This window comes from Nipponia nippon, unplaced genomic scaffold (assembly GCF_047370975.1).
Source record: "Nipponia nippon isolate SJK-2023a ecotype South Korea unplaced genomic scaffold, ASM4737097v1 scaffold_17, whole genome shotgun sequence".
Taxonomy (NCBI): Eukaryota; Metazoa; Chordata; class Aves; order Pelecaniformes; family Threskiornithidae; genus Nipponia; species Nipponia nippon.
The window spans coordinates 8,060,671-8,080,123 of record NW_028262333.1 but is presented as its reverse complement, the minus strand read 5'-3'; the positions used below and the strand labels follow the sequence as shown (position 1 = coordinate 8,080,123).

General features: G+C 53.1%; 1 protein-coding gene across 7 annotated transcripts in view; it reads left to right on the top strand.

Annotated features, from left to right (window-relative positions):
- ARHGAP26 (Rho GTPase activating protein 26) overlaps positions 1 to 3,999 on the top strand; it is a 150,209-nt gene extending 146,210 nt beyond the window's left edge. For all 7 annotated transcript variants that reach the window (XM_087753848.1, XM_087753845.1, XM_087753847.1 and 4 more), the window contains one exon: positions 2,237 to 3,999. In XM_087753848.1, coding sequence (XP_087609974.1) covers positions 2,237 to 2,296 — 60 coding nt within the window. In that variant the 3' untranslated portion in view covers positions 2,297 to 3,999. The remainder of the gene's footprint in view (positions 1 to 2,236) is intronic.
- Positions 4,000 to 19,453: the final 15,454 nt, after the last annotated feature.

The following is a 19,453-nucleotide window of genomic DNA, read 5'->3' as shown; positions in this document are numbered from 1 at the left end:
CATAGCGTTGTTCCTTTTAGTTACACGAAACCTGGATTTTCCAGCAGAACTTGTGCGCTTGATAGTTGCATGCCCTTGTCATGACGCTAAATGGGAGGGACATCCTGGGTCCGTGGAGGCCTGAAATGGGGGAAGGTGAGAGTCACGGGTCAGGCAATGCTGACCTGTGTTTTTAACTAGCAATTGCCTCTGAAATGGAAGAAACCCTCGATTTCTGAAGCAATGAACCCCCCACCTGAGCTGCTGCTGATGGATACTGAAGTTTTATGCTACATTAGGAAAGTTGTGTTGCATTCGTGCTGTAATTCCGTAATAGAGAATGAGATTCTCCTCCCTATCTGCTCAGGTGCTCTGCTCTATTTGACAGTACCTGGCTGCCTTTGGGACATAAGTGATTTTTAAGTCAAAAGCGGTAGCTGGAACTCACATGACTTTCAGTTAGAGCACTTTCCCAGCCCGTTTGCTGAGACCAGAGGGCTGAAGACACAGAGACACACACACACCACTTACAATTTCTTTTCTCTTGATGGCCACTGTCCGCTGGCGGGGCACTGTGAAGCCTTTACTCCCACCCAAAGGGAGGTAACCCCATAGCTTTTAATGCAGTTTTGCCCCTGGGGGCTTTCCTTGCAGGCTGGAGGTGGCATTTTTCCTCTGAGCCTTAGCCTTTGGTGATAGGAAAGCCCCAAGACTTGGGTGTGAGAGAGTATAGGCATGGAAAAAGAAGTTGGCACAAGTGAAACCTGAAGATGGTAAACATTTTCGTCTAGGAGCCAGAACACCATGGCTCTTAAAACCAGTTTGTTTTCTGTGGTTTGAATTCTTTTTCATTACTACATTGCTATGTACAATATTCCTGTGCAGGCATACCCAGCAGAGATGGACTTTGCCACACTGGTGATGACTGGTCTCTCCCAAAGCGTGGAGATGTTTGGACTTAAAACACTTCTATCTTTCTGAATCTTCCTCCCCGGTCACTGTCAGCCGTGACTTTTGCAGAGAAAATGGCCATCCTGCAATAGATGGGGCTGTAGTAGGAGAGGAGGCACGCACAGGAACCTGAAGCCCTGCTCCTGCGAGCTCTGCTGCTCTGCTGGTTTGATAAGCAGAACACCTGTGTGTGCCATTGAATGAAAAAGGCTTGGTTTTTAAACATTTATTTTCACTCTGACTCTGCCGGAGCCTTGGTGCGGCCTGTACCTGCTGGCAGGAGGGCCAGAGGCTGGCTGCATGGCAGAGCCCATCCCTGCAGCTCTGCTTTGGGGGGACGCAGACCCCACGCAGTGGTCAGTGCCATTTCTGGTGTGCGCTCAAGAAACATGGTCGCATTTGTGCTGAAATGTGACTTTTCAACACGTTCCACCCCCCCAGCTGAGTGAGGGTGAGCTGGGGCAGGAGGGTGCCCGGATGGAGACGCGGGGAGGAGGGCGGGCACCGTGCCAATGGGGCAGGGGAGTGGGCAAAGGGTGAGGGCAGCAGGGGCTCGCTTTGCTCTTGCAGTTGATGCCAAACAACGTGTAAGAGAGCAGACCAGAAAGTCACGGGAAGCTTGGGTAGCTCTGAAATACTGACTTGCCACCATTTATCGTGGGAGGTGTGGGGAATATTCCTCTGCCTGCATTGGCATGACCCTGGTTCCTGTCAAATCAGCAAATTTTCAGTAGTTGATTGAATAAAGAAAGAGCGTAAGTCTTTTGAGGACTGATCAGGTTTCTCGTTTCACAGAAATAAGATTGCAGTGTTCACTTTCCTGCCAGGAGCGTTTGCTAACACACTTTCTCTCAGCCTGGTCCAAGGCCAGGCCGGGACGTGCAGGGTTACGAGGCAACGGAGTTAACCACATTCTCTCGAACTTCAAAGAGATTTTAGCCCAAATGTGGAGGAAGTTTTGAGCCCCTGTTTTTATCCCAAGTGCTTCACTTACATCAGCCCAGCAGCACCAGCTAGTATTTGGAAACCCAGTCCATAACCGGGCGTGCAGCTCCCTTGGTCCTTCTGCTGGTTTCAGTGTGGGGTCTCTGACACTTGATAAAGGAAAGGCAGAGGAGTCCCGTGAGGGAGCAGGCACGGACAGAGAGAGCACTTCAACTTTCCGAGTCCTTTTACTTACTTTAACAAATTAAGGGCCTTGCTCTCTCCCAAGAGCAACTTCGACATTGTCAGCACACAAAGAGCAACGGCCTCTACACCATAATCCCCCTCCTGTAGTAACCTGCCTTTTCCTTCTCTCCTCAAGTTCATCCATCCCAGGAGCCTGGCTGGCTGGAAGGGACCCTCAACGGGAAGACAGGATTAATCCCCGAGAACTACGTCGAGTTCCTATAACTTTGGGCGTGAGAAGCGCCACTGCTGAGCTTTACATGGTATCCATGGCAGCCGCTGGCAGGAGTCCTGCAGACCATTTTGCTCTTTGCCACTGTGCGACGCAGGGTGAAGGACTTCCCCGTACCCACTGAGATGAATGTTTGTGTGGATAATAACGTACGTGTCCCCTCCCGCGCTCCTGCGGTGCATGCCGGGGCTGCGGGGGGAGCGGTCCTGGGGAGATGGCTCGACTTCTCCAGCCCCGAGCAGAGGCAGGCAGTGCCCAGAGCCCAGGTCCCAGCTGGGAGCCCTCACAGCAATCAAAAAAACCCCAGCAACGCAACAGCTCCATGCCGCAGCCCGAGTGCTCCGTAGGGGATGAGCCTGCAAACTGAACCAGCACGAGAGAGCCACCGAGCCTCATGCTCCCTGCAGTGAGACTGTTTCCAGCTGTAAAGAGCATTACTGGGAGCTGAGGGACCCCAACCCATCAGCCTCCCCGCCGGAGGAAGAGCAGTCAGCAGCGAGGAGTCCTTTGCTCCCAGGCCCTTCCCCTCTTTCCAACCAGCCCAAGCAAAGCTCTCCCAGGCAGCCGGGGAGCAACCCAGCCCCTTCTCGTGCCGCCCCAGCAGGGGAAGGGGTGAGGTGCTTTTGGCTGACGTCAAACCACAGGCTGTGTCTGCAGCAGCAGTTTGCATGAGGCTGAGCTTCCCTCGGCAGGCTGGGGGCAGCCCTGGCGAGGCGGTGGCCGTCCTGCCCTGCCGCAGCAGAGCTCTGCTCTTGCAGGCGAGAGCGAGATGCTCAGGGGGCTCTGCAGGGCGGGCACGGTACCGGCCGGGAGCTGTCAGGACTCGGCAGGTGTCAGCACGGTGGAGGGGAGAATATTTTGGACCAAACCTCTCAAACTTTTTTTTTTTTAAAGATTTAGGTTTTTGCGAGGTAAACATCTGTGATCTGTGCAGCCTGCGTTTCCTTCCTGGAGAGCAAGATGCAGCTCCAGATAAATACCACTCCTTTTGTTTGACTGGCTGTTTTCTGTCTCCACTTTCCAATGCACATTGCACAGAGACATCCATGCTTTCGCGAATGCCCAGGCCGCTGATGTGCCATTTTGGAGCTGTGTTTGCCACTCTCCACCGTTGCTTTTTAGGTGGTCTCCTTGCTTGAAGCCTGGCGTGTAGTCTGTCCGTGCCAAGTCTGTGCAGTACCGGTTGTGCAAGGTAAATTATTTCCATACTCAGAGGACGTTTATTGTTGGTGTGGCCAACCTACGGTCTACCGAAAACAAAGGACGAACCCTTCTGCTCCACCACCCTCTGCTCCTGCCCTGCTTGTGCCTCCGTGGCCATGCGGCGAGTGGTTGGCAAAGCAAGTTTGCAAATCCCTTGCCATTTTGGGTCAATTTTAAGGGGGGGCGCGGGGGAGAAGGAGCCCTGCGGGACTGCAGAGCCGGGCTGGCCGGGTGGCATGTCGGGAGCTGGAATGATTATATTTTGTCATAGAAAATCGTGAAAGAAACCCCAGCCTGTTGGCGGAGAGACTCTGTTGTGCAGAAGTGACGCTGTTGCACACTCCTGGGGGGTGGATGTCGTCTTTTTGTAATAATTTTAAAGACTCCGAGTGACTGAATTGCTGTATGTGTCACTTTTTATTTTTGAAAGAATTAATGTATAAATAGAGTATCTTAAAATATTATGAGGGAAAGATCTATATTTGATATTTTTAGAAGATCTGTAACAAGAGAAGCGAAGGACATTTGAAACCGGTTACAGAAAAGTGCTTGCAAACACACTCGCATCCAAACCACCCTCCGAGCCTTGGGCTGCCTTTTCGTTCGCTTCGTGGTGTCACTTAGAAATGAGGGAAACTGAAATTTCAGACCTCTTTACGTGTCTTTCACAGTAATTAAACCTCCTGGACTTTTGTCTTGGAAAAAAAAAAAAAGAAAAGAGGAAAAAGTCGATCTTTTTTTTCCTGATTTCTAGGGCGGGTGTGGTACAGCTCAGCTCCCCGGGACTGTAACCTCCCCATAAGCGACACACCGGCCCCTCTGGGGACGCGCTGGGCACATCACCTGGCTGGTGCTGTTCGGGCAGGGGTGAAGCCTCCAAACTGTCCCATGTTTTCTGCTTTAAGGTGTTGGGTGAAGAGGGCTGAGAGGTTTGTAGGGATAAAAGCCAGCGTTTCACTAGCAAGTTGCTGGTTCATGTTCATCCTTGGATTTAATAGTGAACATTTGTACCATTTGTTGATTTTTCCTGAAGCAGAGGATTGGGCTGGGCTTTATCCAGCCCCAGCAGCGCTGCGGTGCTGCTGACCGGTGCTGGGACCGCGGGGGGTGCTCAGAGCTGGCTCTGGCACCTGCGCTGCTTGGGGCAGGCAGTACAGAAACCCCTTTCCAGGAGTGTAGGAGAGGAACGGGAAGGACTAATGGAAAGGAGGGGGAAAAAAAGGCTTAATTTTCATCTGTCAGCACTATTTGCTTGTGTTTGGGACCGTCCCATCCCAAGCCGCTCCTCCAGCGTGATCTCTGCTGCCTTCGTGGGACGCTGCTGGAGCCGGTGGCTTTCAGCTCAGACAGGGATTCTGTCTCAAACGTGTCTTCTGTCTCAAACGTGACTCTTTTAGCCTCTGATAAGAAAGTGTACTATGGACAAATGAGAATTTGAAATGCATTAGAAACGCCTTAAAAGGCATATTTAAGGGATACGGTATTTAGGGACCTCTTTAGTAACGCTGCAGGAGCACCAGCACAGGCGGCTCTGCACCAGCAGGCTGCTGCCAGTCCTTATCCCCACAAAAGTTTTCAGTGCACTGTCCCCCTTTGGCTCTTCAGATGCTCAAGTTATTCTGAGACAGGAGTAAATTCCTTTTCCTAGGCACTTAGGAGCTTTTTACTGCCTAGAGAGTCATTGGGAACATAAGTCCCACGCAAACGTATTCACAAGACGTCTTCTGGAGGAAAGGAAAATAAAGCATAAGCAGAAGTTATTGCTCTTACAGGAGAGCTAGTGGAATATTTTTTTTTTAATTAAAACTTTCCAAAAGAAAAATTTGGCTGAAATGCTTGCTTACTAAATGTTCCCATTTTGGGCCAGCTTTAATACTGGAGTAAACATTGGTTTATTCCAAGAGAAATTAAAGCTAGAAAATATTTTTTTAAACCAGCTTGACATGACATTTGCTGCTTAATATTAAAGTCATCAGTCAAAATTATAAGGAAGCAGGGATAGTCAGACTTGCCGATAGGTAAAGTCTCTCCTGTATTCCCTGTCCCATCATTGTAGGCCTTAAACCAAAAAAAAAAAAAGGACATGGTGCAACAATATCTGTTGAAACAGATGTCAAATGAGTCTCGGTGCAGTCCTGCCATATTTCAGGTCAATAGCGCAAGTCCCACGGGTTGGCCATGGCAGGGGCACTGTGCACCAGCCCTGGTCCCCGCATCCTGGTGGCTACCGACACGCGTGGCATTTCTGAGGTACCCGCGGGCCCGTGTTCGAGCTGCTGGCCCTTGTCTCTTTACTGGTTTTGCGGGGTTTCACAGCAGGAAGCGAAGCACCTCGGATGGTCTGGGAGCACCCAGGCTGCTGCCAGCGCTCCTGTCGCACCTCCCGGTGCCCTGCTGGGGGCTTGGGGTGGGGTGGGGGTGGGCCGGGATTGGGTTGGGGTTGGGGTTGGGTTGGGTTGGGCTTGGGCTGGGTTGGGGCTGGATTGGGTTGAGTTGGTGTTGGATTGGCTTGGCTGCTTTTTTGTGAGCAGGCTATTACTCAGTAAGAGCAACAATTTCAGACTCTGGCCATGAATTTTTCAGATTCCCATCTGGCTCCGCAGTCAGACAAAACATCCTCCTGGTAATTGTCTTGTCTCGAGAAGACTTCTGCCGAGTTCAGTGGCCTGAATAGCAGCCCAGACCATTACAGCTAATTACAGCCGTGCTCCGTAGCCGCACAGTGCTCGGTTATTGCTGTAACACACAGGTGTGTGGATGCTGTGTCCTCAGCGCCAACGCGTTAAGCTGCAGATGGGCTCCTGCTGGTCCCTGCTGGTGCTTAATGCAGACTTAGTCTGAACGGTCATCGTATGCTGGATGGAGTTAGGTGCTGTGAACATGTACCAAACCATCACAGCTCCTTGGGGCACCGAAGGGATGGGACCTTCCCGCACGAGTGCCCTCCGGCTGCGGAGGTACACATGTGGGTGCGCACGCCGCGGCGTGTCCATCTGCACTGCGACACGGCGAGACGAACACCTTCACTTCGGGGAGCGGGCTGCACGCTAATCCTGAGACAGAAGTTTTGTTGTATTGATTTCAGGCTCTGCTGCCACTTTATTTTGTAAATTGCAGTTGAAGCACTGGAATTTTCCCTTGAAGAAGGATATCGCTTATTTTAGTTTCACTTCTGCTGACAGCTTAAAAGAGGGTGGCAGTGAGGGATGGGAGGAGGATGCTCCTTAGAGCCTCACAGCGCTGCCACGTCTGGGTCCCGCAATAGCCAGCTGATGGCTCTGTTTAAATACTGAAGAGAGTTATTCTGATTTATCTGAGAGATTTCACAGCACAAACCCAAACCGCTTCAAGGAATATTTGTTTAAGTCCCTGTGGTGCATCTAAGAGCCTTTCCTTTGTTTCTGGCCATGGTCTGCCCCGAGGAGCGCTGGGGCTGCAGGTGGTGCTCGGGCACGAGGAGCTGCATCCCCTTCATCTCTTTCATTTAGATGACTTTTCAGGAGGATTTAGTTTGGCGTTAGGCTTCTCCTCTGCCGGCCCGCACCCTCTCGGGGCAGTACCGGGGGAAGTGGGGAGTTTCCCAAGAGCTGCTGTTTGTGTAAGGGTGGGATTCGGTCAGCGGGCTCCTCGCAGCTGGCCGAAACGTTGCCCTGCTCCCTTGACACCTGCAGCGGTCCTGGTGTGGGGTGTGGGGGAGCCACAGCCAGCAGAGCCCATTACTCAAGGCACAAGGGTCAGGAAATCAAGAGAGTGAAACACAAGTTCATGGGAGGTACAGCGGATAAGGGCTCATGGAAAGGGGGTTTTCATGGAGACAGTACTTTTTCCAGTAGCTGTTTTACAAAGATTTTGATGCCCAAAGGTAGAACCTCACTTTGTGTGAAGCCCTTTAAGCTGTAAGCATGAGACGATGGCCACCGTACAAAAGCTGAAAAATTGGTATCGTGCTTTGCCATAGGAAAATGAAAAGGGTCTTCTGCTTCTCCCCATGTCCACAGAGATCTCTGCCACGCACTCTCTAGTGATATTTGCCTTTGCAAGCTGTGTTTGCGGAAAGGGGACTCTCCACCCCAAGCCCCACTGGGGCTCCCAGGCTCATCCAGCCCGCGCGAGGCTTGTGAGAGAGCCAGGCAGGCTTTGAAGAGAGGAATAAGAAAAAAAACCACCCCAAAACCTGATTTTTCTTTGTCCCAAAGAGCTGCTTTCCCTCTTTGCAGTTTTGCAGTGACACATCTTTCCTATAGCAACGTCATTTATATTCTTTTCTGCCTTCAAGTGCATAGCCCTGCAAAGGCAAAAAAAAAAAAAAAAAGTTGCTCAGCACCCAGGAAACCATTTTTTCCCGCTTGGGCTCAGCACTGTCCCTCTGTCACCCGGCAGAGCTGTCCCAGCCCCGCGCCTGCCTTGCCTCTGCTCCCCGCCCGCCCCAGCCTTTGGGCAAATCCGCCTCTGATCCCTGCTTCTTATCAGAGTGTTTGGTGTGATTTCCAGAAATGGTTGAAATAGTACAAAACTCGTGATTCCAGTGCTCGCTGGAGCAGTGCGCAGTAAATCACGGCCAGCCTGGAATAGCACTTGGTAATAAAATACAGAGCACAGAAATATCCTCCCGGCAGGGCCGCCTGCGAGCGGCTGTGCATGCTCTGCGTCTGCCTGCAGCCAGGCTGCGGGACATGGGAACGGGTACCGATAGAGAAGCAAACCTGTGCTTCTACTCAAAACAAGGAAACTTTATTTCCCTGGAAGCAGGCGCAGGCTTGATTACACATCAGCTTTTTTCCACTGGCCGGGAAGGCATCTGCTCAGCATTTCTGAGGCCGTGTCACAAGCCTTGCTGGGCAGGAGCAGGGCCCCGTCCCCTCGCCAGCCCCCAGGACCCCGTCCCCTTAGCAGGCCATCTGCACCGGGGGGCTGCCGGAGGCATCTGCCCCATGGCACCTGGGACGTGAGTCTCTTTTTTTTCATCTTTTCTTTAGCAGCATTTCAACATTGTCCCTTGTTTTGGAGACAGGGATGGAGGCGTGAGCTCGGAAAGCGATGCCAGCGTGAAAAAAAAAAAAGGGGCGTTTGCTTGTTCAGCCTGCAATCCGTGTCAGTGGGTCGGAGAGGGCTGTGCACAATGTGCTCTGAACGGGGATGAAAAGGGAGCGGAGGCAGGGAAGGGGAAGGTGCTCCCTCGCCCGTGGCCCTGGGCACCTGGGGCTACCGGCGGCAGCGAGGGGCTGCACACGTTGTCCCCGTGGAGCAGGGCGCCGCTGTGCCGGCTGCAGGCAGGAGCACGAGCATCCTGCAGCACCCCTCTGGGAAGATTTTTGTATTTTATTTTAAGAGCTGTTTATATTTAATGGCCAAATGAGCCCAGCGTCTAACGTCACCTCTCTCAGGCTGGAGGGTGCGCTCTAAAAGAAGCACTGGGGTATTTTTTTTATGCTGCAGCAGTGACAACCCATGGACCCGCTTGACAAAACACAAGACCAGCCCTGTGACCGGCACCGGGATGGGCTGCAGGGCCGTGGTGGGTGCTCGGCCCCACCGTTGCCAGCCAGCACCCACCCACGGCAGCGCCCCGGCAGACCCACATCCCTGCCGGGTGGCTGGGGCGAAGTGGGAGGGGAGCGGGGCGATTTCCCCTCCCGTGTCGGGGGGATCTGGCGGTGCCCGAGCAGGAGCCGGCCGGGCCATTCCTGATGGATGACAGCACTTGGCAGGAGGCACTGGCTTGTGGCTGCGCCCTCCCTGTGCTCAGTTTAGAAGCTTATCACTGCTGGGACATGGCTCACTTGCTTTTCTCCTAAAGAAATCCCATCTCCCCCAGTTTTTTTAAATCCCATAAATACATGCAGGACTTTCCGTGGACAGCGGCGGCTGTGAAGGGCCATGCACGCAGGCGGCCGTGCCCGAGAGGAAGCAACAGGGCCCTCCCCACCCAGACCTCCAGGAGCAGGAGGGAGCGAGGGCTCAGCGCTGCAGCGGGGACCTCGCGGTTGCACAGGCTTTAATCAAGCAGGTGGGACAGACAAACCATGCGTGTCGGTGCTTAAGGTGTGTTACTGCTGCATCCATACCACCCACGGTGACACATGGGGACAGGGACGGTGGATGCACTCCAGCCAGTTCAGCGCGGACCGCACGCTCATCCGATCCCTCATTCCTGGTTATCCCTGCAAGCACCAAGCAATCCCCCTGCAGCCATCCTGCAAGGGCAACGTCAGGCCGCATCACCACGCTGCTCTCCCCGCTGGATCCTGGCCATCTGCTGCTGCTGGTCCGCGGGAAGCGGGATGGCCCGACCCACACGGCTTCGCACTCCGCGGGGATCCACGTGGCCGCGGCCAGCCGGCACCCGCCGGACGGGGCTGCACGAGTGGCTGACAGCGAGAGCCTGAGCAGCGCCCACACCGGTCGAATTTTCACCAGTTCAGTGCAGCAGTGATTGAAGTCAGACTGGTCTGTAGCTGGGGAAAGTTACCTACACAAAAAAAGAAAGCCCAATGCTGAAGGGACATATTCTGCTTAGCAAGTGCATGGTATTTTAATTATTCTAACAAACCAGAAACCTCAAAGCAATTATAGCTTGTACATTTGGGCTAATTCAAATTTTTAGCTTTTGGGAAATAAAGATTAAAAGCAAGTTTTTTTTAAGAAATAGCCGTTTAAAGTTCTATTCTCTGGGTGAGGAGCTGATTATTTGAAGACAAGCACAGCAAAGCAGCTTGTAATTTAGCACAACTGTTTGACGGCTCACGAGGTAGCACCTAGCTATTACTTATTATAAATCCTCCCTTCTGTTAATGAAGCTTATTCTTGATTCTAAACCTCAGACAAAGGGGTCTAGAAAATCGCACCTGTGCTCTAAAACTCACTGACGCACTCAGGGAGGGGAAAAAAAGCCCCAGCAGCCGGGCAGCCTGGAAATCTGCCGCAGGGCTCAAATTATATGGGGAAGGCAGGGAAGATGGTCTGGATGTGGGAGTGCTGGCGGAGTTTAAATAAACCCATTTCCATATTGAGCTTTCTGTGTCCCTGCCGACGCGTGGCCCACCTCCCCGGCAGCCCCCCGCGGCTCCCCGGCTCTGCAAGAGCATCGCGTCCCACCTGCTGCTCCCCCTTCCCTGCTCTAAGGCAAGGTCGAGCTGGTTACCCTAGACAATTAGGTAATTAAATATCTTCAAATTGATCAGAGCTTTCGTTAACAACCACCTGTGAGTTAAGAATAGAGAAGAAGTAATGGGCAATGAAAAAGGCACCGCGAATGAGCAGCAGAACGGCTGAGATGTGACTCAGAGCAAAGGCAGACCCCCTCCGCTGTGAGCGTCTCTGTGGCACGGGCGTTCAGTGCCCAGCCTGGCCCCGTTGCTCTGCTCGGTTTTAATCCCAGCTTTCATTTCTGAAGCTCAGGGGTGCGGGGAGGCTCTGCCCGGGTGGGGAGAGGTGGCACAGCCGCCCCCGTGCTGGCGTGTCTGGCTGCGGCGGGCGGCACTGTCACCTCTGCGAAAGCCTTCAGACCCCAAGAGCGCTTCATGGCATGCGCTTTCGTATCCACCAGCCCAGTGCTCTCACAACACGCTGGGGTGTCTTGCTACAGCTGCAGCAGGCTCAGAAAATATTAAAATAGAATTAGAAACAAGGGCTTCTGTTAATCAAAGCAAAAAAATTAGCTTCATGCAAAACTTGTTGGGAGAAGTGAGGTTTGAAAGAAAACTGCTGGAGCCTTACATAACCTAAGTTCTTATTTCTAGTTGATGGGGCAGCACCGTCAGCCTCCCCGGCTGGTTTTTGCTATTGAGGCAGCCAGCAAAGAGGTTTTCTCAAGCCTGCACTGAGAAATGCGGCCGCATGGCTTACTCTGCCGTGGCAGGAGGTGCCCGGGGCCAGTCCGGAGGTGTTGGGGCTGCAGCAGGGCCGGTGGGGCCGGTGGGGCCAGTGACCTCCTGTGGCCCTGCAGCCCAGCCGGCCAGGACCTGCTGCTGCTGCTGCAGCAAGTGGTTGTGGGTTTTGGTTTTAACTCATATTTCCAGCCACTGTTAGCGCAGCTCTTGTGCAAACAAGCTTATTCTAATGTTGTTTACCTATAATTTACTCCGGAGGGAGAACTACCGTCCTGGCCGGCAGCCACGGCTGGGCTGTTGCAGCAGAAAGTGCCACATCGTGGCCTCCTCGCCCCGCCGGCCTGGCAACCTTGGCCGGAGCCCGGGGTGCTGGCACCTCTGCCGGGGGTCTGGCGGCCGGCGAGGGGCTGGGGAGGCGGCCCGGGGCGGCGGCGGGAGCGGGGCTGTGCTGCCTCCTCCCCTTGGCCCTGGCTGCCAGAGCCATCCTTCGTGGAGCTGCCTGCATAGGGGAGGGATGGAAAAAAAACATGCCCATTTGATATATGGTTGCCTTTTATTTGCTAGTCTGATAGATTTTGTAGGTATTTTACATGTGCCTTTTTAGAGCTTATTAATTTTGCTGCAGTCATAATCTATAATAAATATTTCTGGGACTGGGAAATGCACGTGCTTTTTCTGGCCTGCATCTGCCTTTATTTTATTTGCTCTTTTTTTAAAATTTGGTTTTGGTTGGGTTTTTTGTTAAGTAAATGTTGCCTTGTGTTGGCCTGGTACCTGAAATGCCTGCTCCTCTGAAACAGCCGGGGACGGCCCTCCAGCCACAATAAGGAGAACCAATTAAACCGCAAGATCATAATCACTCCTCTGTTTATTATTTATTTCCCCAGCAACAATGATATATTTAGACCAACAGCTTTGAGCCTTTTCAGACCCATTATGCTCAGCAAATCCCAGCCGCAGCTAGTGGCCGTGATGGGAGCGAGTGCTGGCCGTGGCAGGGGGGGACCAAGGGCTACCAGTGCCATGAGTCCCCTGGTCCCCGAGGGGGGGATCCCCATGGCCCCAGCAGCGCAGCAGCCCCTCGCCCCAGAGCGGGACAGGATTTGGCCCTGGGGCAGGGGGATGCGGGCGGGCAAGGGACCTGACCCGCACCTGGGAAGAAGCAAACAGGGGAGGGTATGAAAGCAACATCCATCAGGTTTCTTTTGGTTTGCCAAGGGTTGGGTTGTTTTATTTTTTTGGTAGTTGCTCTGGTTTGAGCCTTGTAGAAAGGTACTTTTGTTCTTTGTGGTAGGAACACGTGCAGGTCTTCTGCAGCTTGGCTACAGAAGTACCACCTGCAAGTGAAAATGGGAAAAAAGAGTGTGAAAGAAATGAGGAATTAAAAAATGCTCATGTTTTAAATGTTTTAAATTTAGGATTGCTTCTTGCAGGAGCATAGCTGCGGCTGCGGTGGGGCCGGTGGCCGAGGCAGACAGCCGTGGCGGGGACGGGGACAGCGGGCTCAGCCCTCTGGGATCTGGTGGCAGAGACGCATCTCTGCCCGCACCCCTCCTGCTGCGCGGTGGATGGCAGTGGTTCGGACACGGCTGCAATTAAAGAGTGACCGATAGTTCAGTAATTTGAAAAACACAAGTCGACCATTTGTAGAACAGCATTAATAAGGCCATCTGTAAGGAGAAATGGCAAAAGCACTGTACTTCTGGCAAGGGAAAAATATTTATCAAACTGTTTGTGAATGTTATTTAGGCAGATAATATTTCTTAATAGCTTATTGGACAAATATTATGGTTTCAGAGCTCCTGATTCCCTTGGCAGCCTGTGTTTTTCCAAGTGCATTACTCTATCAGTGACTTCACTCCAGTCCCTCTCGCTGGGACGGTCCCTGTCCCCAGCCTCCCGCAGCCGGGGCGATCACAGCTGTGTTGCTCCTGGGGAACAGGGAGGCCCTTCCGTGCCTGCGGCCTCACAGCGCCGGCAGCCACGAGCCCTGCGGGTGAAGCGCTTGCCCAGTGTTTGCTCTGCGCTCCCGGTGCCTCCCTGGGGACACGCGTGGCTTCCTGCACAGCAGCAGCGCGGTGCCCAGCCCGGCCGGGGCTCAGGAGATGGGATGGAGCCAGGATGAGCCCTGTCCTCCCTCTCAGCGGTGCAACCATCCTGGGCATCGCACGCAGCTGCCCCAGTCCCCAGCCAGAGCTGGGGTGCCCGTGCCCAGCCGGGAGGGAGCGGGCAGCTCCCCACAGCAGCAGCCAGGGCACGGGGGTTTGAAGGACTCGGCCTCTTGTGCACGGTCTCATTAGCTGTGAGGCTGATTAACACCCGCTCCCAAGGGATGTCTCCGACAGCAGGAGAGTGCAGCAAAACCTGAGCACGTTCGGTGGCATTTCCCGGGGCAGCCCGTCGGTGGGCAGCTCTGCGGGGCTGGTGTGTGACAGCAAAGCTGCTGGCAAGTTAGACTTCTCTTTGGGCTGGCCTTTCCCCTTCTTTTTGCTCGTCTCCTGAGGTGAAGCTCGTTCAGAGGTGTTTGACTAATCCATGGGTTACCATACCTCGCAGAAGGGGCTCTTTGGTCATGCTGCACAAAGCCACCTGCTGTTTCCCCTCCTGGAGGCACTCACTGGGTGCTGAACCCCTTACACCCCCAGCTTCGAGCCGCTTTATTGTCAGCGTTTGTATCTGAGTGGGGCTGCGTTGCTTTTAGTGCCCATTCACGGTAATCTTCAAATTAACATGGTACAGTTCTATTAAGGTAATTAATTAGAAAGGCACGCACAGCAAACTATGCACGGCATTCACCTGGGGCTCACCGCAGGTGTCTCGCAGTGAAGCAATGGTTGTTCCCACTGGAAAGACAGTCCCAGGCTGGGGGACAGGGTGGCTGCGTGGGGCCGGGGCCTCCGCCTCGGGTCCCCGGGGGACCTGCGGGGCTGCAGCAGGGCCAGGGCGTGCGGGGCAGTGGGGGACCGCAGCCATACACGGAGCAGGTACCAAACCCTAAGCACCTACAGAGAGTCCTTCTGATGAGATGTATATAATGTAATCTGTATATATGCTGCATAAAACTTTAAGCTATTAATATTATTCTTTAGTAATAAATATTTTACACACACACACACGCTGAGCAAGCAGGAGTGCGTGCTATACAGTGTGACCAGCAAGAGGATGAAGTGAAACCATAGCACAAGAGATGTCGCTGGTACCTGTCCTTTACCTGCACGTCCCCCCGCAGTGTCCCGTCCTGTCCCAGGCAGTGGCCAGGGACGCTTCCCTGCGGCAGGAGCAGCACGATGCCTCCCATAAAACACCCTCTCAGCACAGAGCAGAGGGGTTCCTCGCCGTCGTTCGGCGTGGGTAATGCTCTGCTGGATTTTACTGCATTATTCATAACTACTGGGATTCGATTCATCGTGCCTCAGGCCAGCGTTTGTTTTTCTTTTTTTTTTTTTTTAATTCTCCTCCCTCCCTCTTGCAAATACTATCAGCGCTGAAGTATGGGCACCCGTGTGTGCAGCTGGGCTCCGGCAGCGCTTGCTGCTGCAGGGCGACGGATGGCACCGGGGCACAGCGTGGCGGGTGTGCACGGCCCCTCCACATGGCACGGGGGCAGCCACGGGACGGTCACGAGTTAAATATGCATATAGCTATGATGAGATATACATATATATATATATATGCACACACATATGCTTGTGTGTGAAGGCCTTGTGACCACAAAGCACTCAAGTCTGACTCTGTCCTTGCCCTCCTTGTCCTCCCCCAGACACCATCTGTGAGCAAAGCAGGCTTGTTGCAATTATTTGTAAGTTGTCGGGACTAAAGGCAAAGGAAAGAGGCAGCTGCGTGCAGACGGAGGGCAGGGAAGTGCTGTGCGTTGGGTGCAACTTGGCTTCCTTCATTAACATGAAGAGAAAAAAAGAAGATGGGGGGAACAAAGGGAGGAAAAAGAAAGGAAGGAGGAAAGAAGAAAAGGAAAGGGAAAGGGAAAGGGAAAGGGAAAGGGAAGGGAAGGGAAGGGAAGGGAAGGGAAGGGAAGGGAAGGGAAGGGAAGGGAAGGGAAAAGAGAAGAGAAGAGAAGAGAAGAGAAGAGAAGAGAAGAGAAGAGAAGAGAAGAGAAGAGAAGAGAAGAAGAAAGAGAAGAGAAGAGAAGAGAAGAGAAGACAAGAGAAGAGAAGAGAAAAGAAAAGAAAGAGAAAGAGAAAAGAAGAGAAGAGAAAAGAAAAGAAAAGAAAAGAAAAGAAAAGAAAAGAAAAGAAAAGAAAAGAAAAGAAAAGAAAAGAAAAGAAAAGAAAAGAAAAGAAAAAGAAAAGAAAAGAAAAGAAAATAAAAGAAAATAAAAAAAGGAGTCTTGAAAAGACTTTGGCAATGGTGCCCTGGCCCTGCTGGGTCACCCCGTTGGGGGGGCACTGGGGTAGCTGGGCTGGCCCTGCTCCCCGGCGTCCCAAGCACAGTGTGGCTTTCAGAGGGGATGGTACTGAGCAGGAGTTCGCCATCCCTGCGAGCACGAGTCCTTCCCACCGTGGCTCCTCAGAGCAAACGCTTCTCCCAGGGCAGGGCAGAGCCTCCTGGCCAGGGAGGCGAGGGGCTGCTGCGGCAGCACGGGACGAGCAGTCCCACAGCAGCCCGGTGCCCAGCCCGCTCACACTCATTCTTCTTAAAACAAAGAAACATCCCACTCGAGCCAAACCCAAAAACCTCCCAGCAAGTGTTAGGAAAGCAAAAAAAGCAAGCATGGGTTTTCTGAGCTGCCGGAGGGAGCAGAAGCTGCGTTTGGCAGCAGGCTGGGAGGGGATCCAAGGCCCCCTTGCTCAGCTCCTCCTACAGTTGCAGCTCCGTCCGCTGCAAGCCAGCTCCCAGCCGTGCCCACTTCACTTAATTGGGCACAATGGGTCACTTTTTTCGGCATGTATCACATCAAGCAGAAAGTATAACCCCTGTCCTAGCGCATTAGTGATGCAATTAGTGGCCATATTAGCTGCTGCATCAGCAGTTTCCCCTCAATCTTTTCATGTGGTTTGATCTTGAATCAACAGAGCCTATGATTAGAAGGATTCCCCTTACTTGTTATTTTTTAAACTTTAAATTCCCTGTTGTGACCTCAGAGAATATCCTTAATTATGCTTTGGGGCTGTGCCAAGCCTATGATGTATTGAATAAGAATATTTACCACCATCACCACTCCTCCAGTTTTGCTTCAGAGCAAGTTTTTATCGGCTATTCCATGGGCTCGGGCATCTGAGATCAACGAACTTTTGATCTCCTTTAGAGGGTTTCTCTAGTTACCGCTCCTCCAGTCACAGTTTGACTAGTTGAATATTTAGACTTTTTTATTTTAAAATGTACGGGCACTATATATAATACTTTCAGGTCCACTAATAAGTGAAATTATCCGTAATCTTGAGAAGGAAATGAACCGAACTTGTCGACGTGTTGGCGACGCTGGCCGGTGCCCTCACGGGGCGTGCGGTCCAACGCTGGGTGCCCAGTGGGTTAGGACCGCTGGGCGCCCGCACGGGGCACGGCCCGGCGGGAGAGCGGCCATCTGGGTCTGCTGCGGCTCCGCGGCTTTGCCTGGCAACTGCCCCGGCCAAGGCCCCCCAAGGCACTTGTGAGAGATCTCGGCTGCGCGTGGTCGTGGTGCCTGGATGAGGCCACTTTCTCCCGGGGCACTGGGGCTCAGCACGGCCATGGGCAGGAGCCGGGCAGGGGCTGAGCAGGCAGGGAGGCTGGTCCCCGGGAGCTCAGCCCCACAGCTCCTCTGCCTGGGCAGTGCTGAGGGGCATCAGGAAGGACCCCGACCACGGTTGGACACAGCGAGCCACTTCTGGCAAGGAGTCACCATCCTGTGGCCAGTAAGTCATTCAAGCTTCAGTTGTCACCTCCCGCTGCTGGACGAGCTGCAGGGGAGAGCTGGGGTCAGGGCAGCGGGTCGATGACCAGAGGGACGCTGCGTGGAGGCAGCCTGGGCTTTGGGGAGCGTGCACCTGCAGCATGGGAGGCGGTCTGGTGGGCCAGCGCATCACTGCTGGCGGGATCAGCAGGTTCAGAGGCACCAGGGCAGCCCGGGAGCCCCACGGGCCTCCTCCTGGGCTGGTCTTAGCGTGCGGCTCCCTTGGGGCTGGGTCTAAGGGGAGGACAGGGCGAGTGGTGGGAGCCCGAGGACCAGCATCGAGCTGCTCCCTGGTTCCAGGGGATGGGGCACAGGTACCGGCAGAAACAGGCACCTCCAGAATGAGGGGCAGCCGGATCTGAAGGAGCCAGCAGTGACTATATCTTGGATTTATGGACGTGAAATGGTTGGGACCCCTACGGCAGCACCGCAGAACCTGAGCCTGAGGAGCCCTGGGTACTCTCCAAGGCCAGTCCCCCAGCGGGAGCTCGGCAAGAGCACCGGCACTAGGAACGTCTTGAAGCCTGCGATGGGATAGCTAGCACTGTACAGCCAAGGAGTCTTTGTCTGTAAAATCCCAGTATTTGTGCTTTACGTAGCAAAACTGTCCGTGTGCCTGGAGTACAACGCAAACTCACACTGAAGCAGGGGAAAGGCTAAGGATAAACCAGCACATTGTGGGCTGTCCCAGAGGCAAACACGAAGTCAAGAGCACTTGAGCTGGGAACTCTTAAATGGCAAAACTGTAAAAATGACATTTAATGGCATCTTTTCCAAACCAGTCTGAAATTCCACCATTTTATGAACAAAACAAAAATCACAAATTTCGATCTCATGCTGGGTTTCATCCGAATTTCCTGGAAAATGAAGATAGAGCCCAAGAAATCATTGCAAAATGACGCGGCACGTGAGAGGGGGGCTGCCCGTCTCCCTGCAGCCCAGGACCGCAGACACCGAACCCACCCTGAGAGGGCAGGAGAGCTGCCCGTCCCCTTCGGACACGCTGCAGGCAACGGCCGACATCGTGGGAAGGGTACACGGCAGGGTGCCCAGGAGAGACGCAGAAACCTCCCAACAAAATGGGCTCCGGTTTACCTACCACTTGTGTCACAGATGCTGTTGATGTAAATGATTTTGTAAATGCAATAGGACAAATTGGATTTTGGGTGGAATGGGAAGACATCTGGTAACTGATGTACTCTGCCATGAAGTGTATTGGAGAGCGTGAGTTGGTACTGTAGCCATAAAGTGGTTATTTTATCTTAATACCTGATGTATCTTCTTAAAGCATCTTTTCATAATTGTTACATGAATTAATGTATTTATCATAAATCCTGATCTTGCATTGCCTCTGACCCCAGTGTACAGCCATCTAGCTTGGAAAGTACCACAGTGAAATTTATGTAAGCCTTTGTTTTAATTGTGAACAATTCAAACAAATCGTTCCCTGCTGGGAAATTGGCATTTTATGTTGCTATTAAATGTGATTTTATTATAGCACGAATCTCACCCTGCTACTCAATGGGGGGAAAGGCATGAGCAATGTTAAGGAAAAAAAAATCGGCAGTTTTATTTACTGGTGGTTTGAAGATATGTGGCTTTTTAAAAACTCCAATGGTCACATGGCAGAAAAAGAATTTTATGGCAGTGTTTTTTGTTCCGGGGCTGTGAGACTTTCTGAACACCGAGCGTGGTGCCCTTACCACCCATCCACAGCCAAACAGAGGTATTTTTCAGCGTTGCTAATTTAGGAAATACTTATTCACAAGTTCGGTTAAATTCTGCTTTTGGAAAGTTACGACCTTGTTAGGCAGGGTCCCGTCCCACTGCCCAAGGGGAGTTTAACCCCTTAGACTGAATTCCCACAGCCCGGCCCCCCTTCCCGGGATCAGCGCCCCAGCCCCGTCCCCCGAGACCCGCTCCCCGGCCCCTCTGCCCCTCGCTGCCTCGGGAGGCTCTCGGGGGGCTCTGCTTGCCCGCACAGCCCGGCGCTCCCCAGGTCAGAGAAGCGCCCCGTGCAGACGCCCCCGCATCATGCAATCACACAACCCCCCCAAACCCCCCAGCTAACACCATCTGAAACCCCCCCATCTCCAAAGGCAGGGTTTAAAGGCAACTGAGGGACAGCCCAGCGCGGGCAGCCAGCCCCCCGACCGCCCCAGCGACCGCAGCCCCCCGGGAGGGATGGGGGACCAGCCGCCT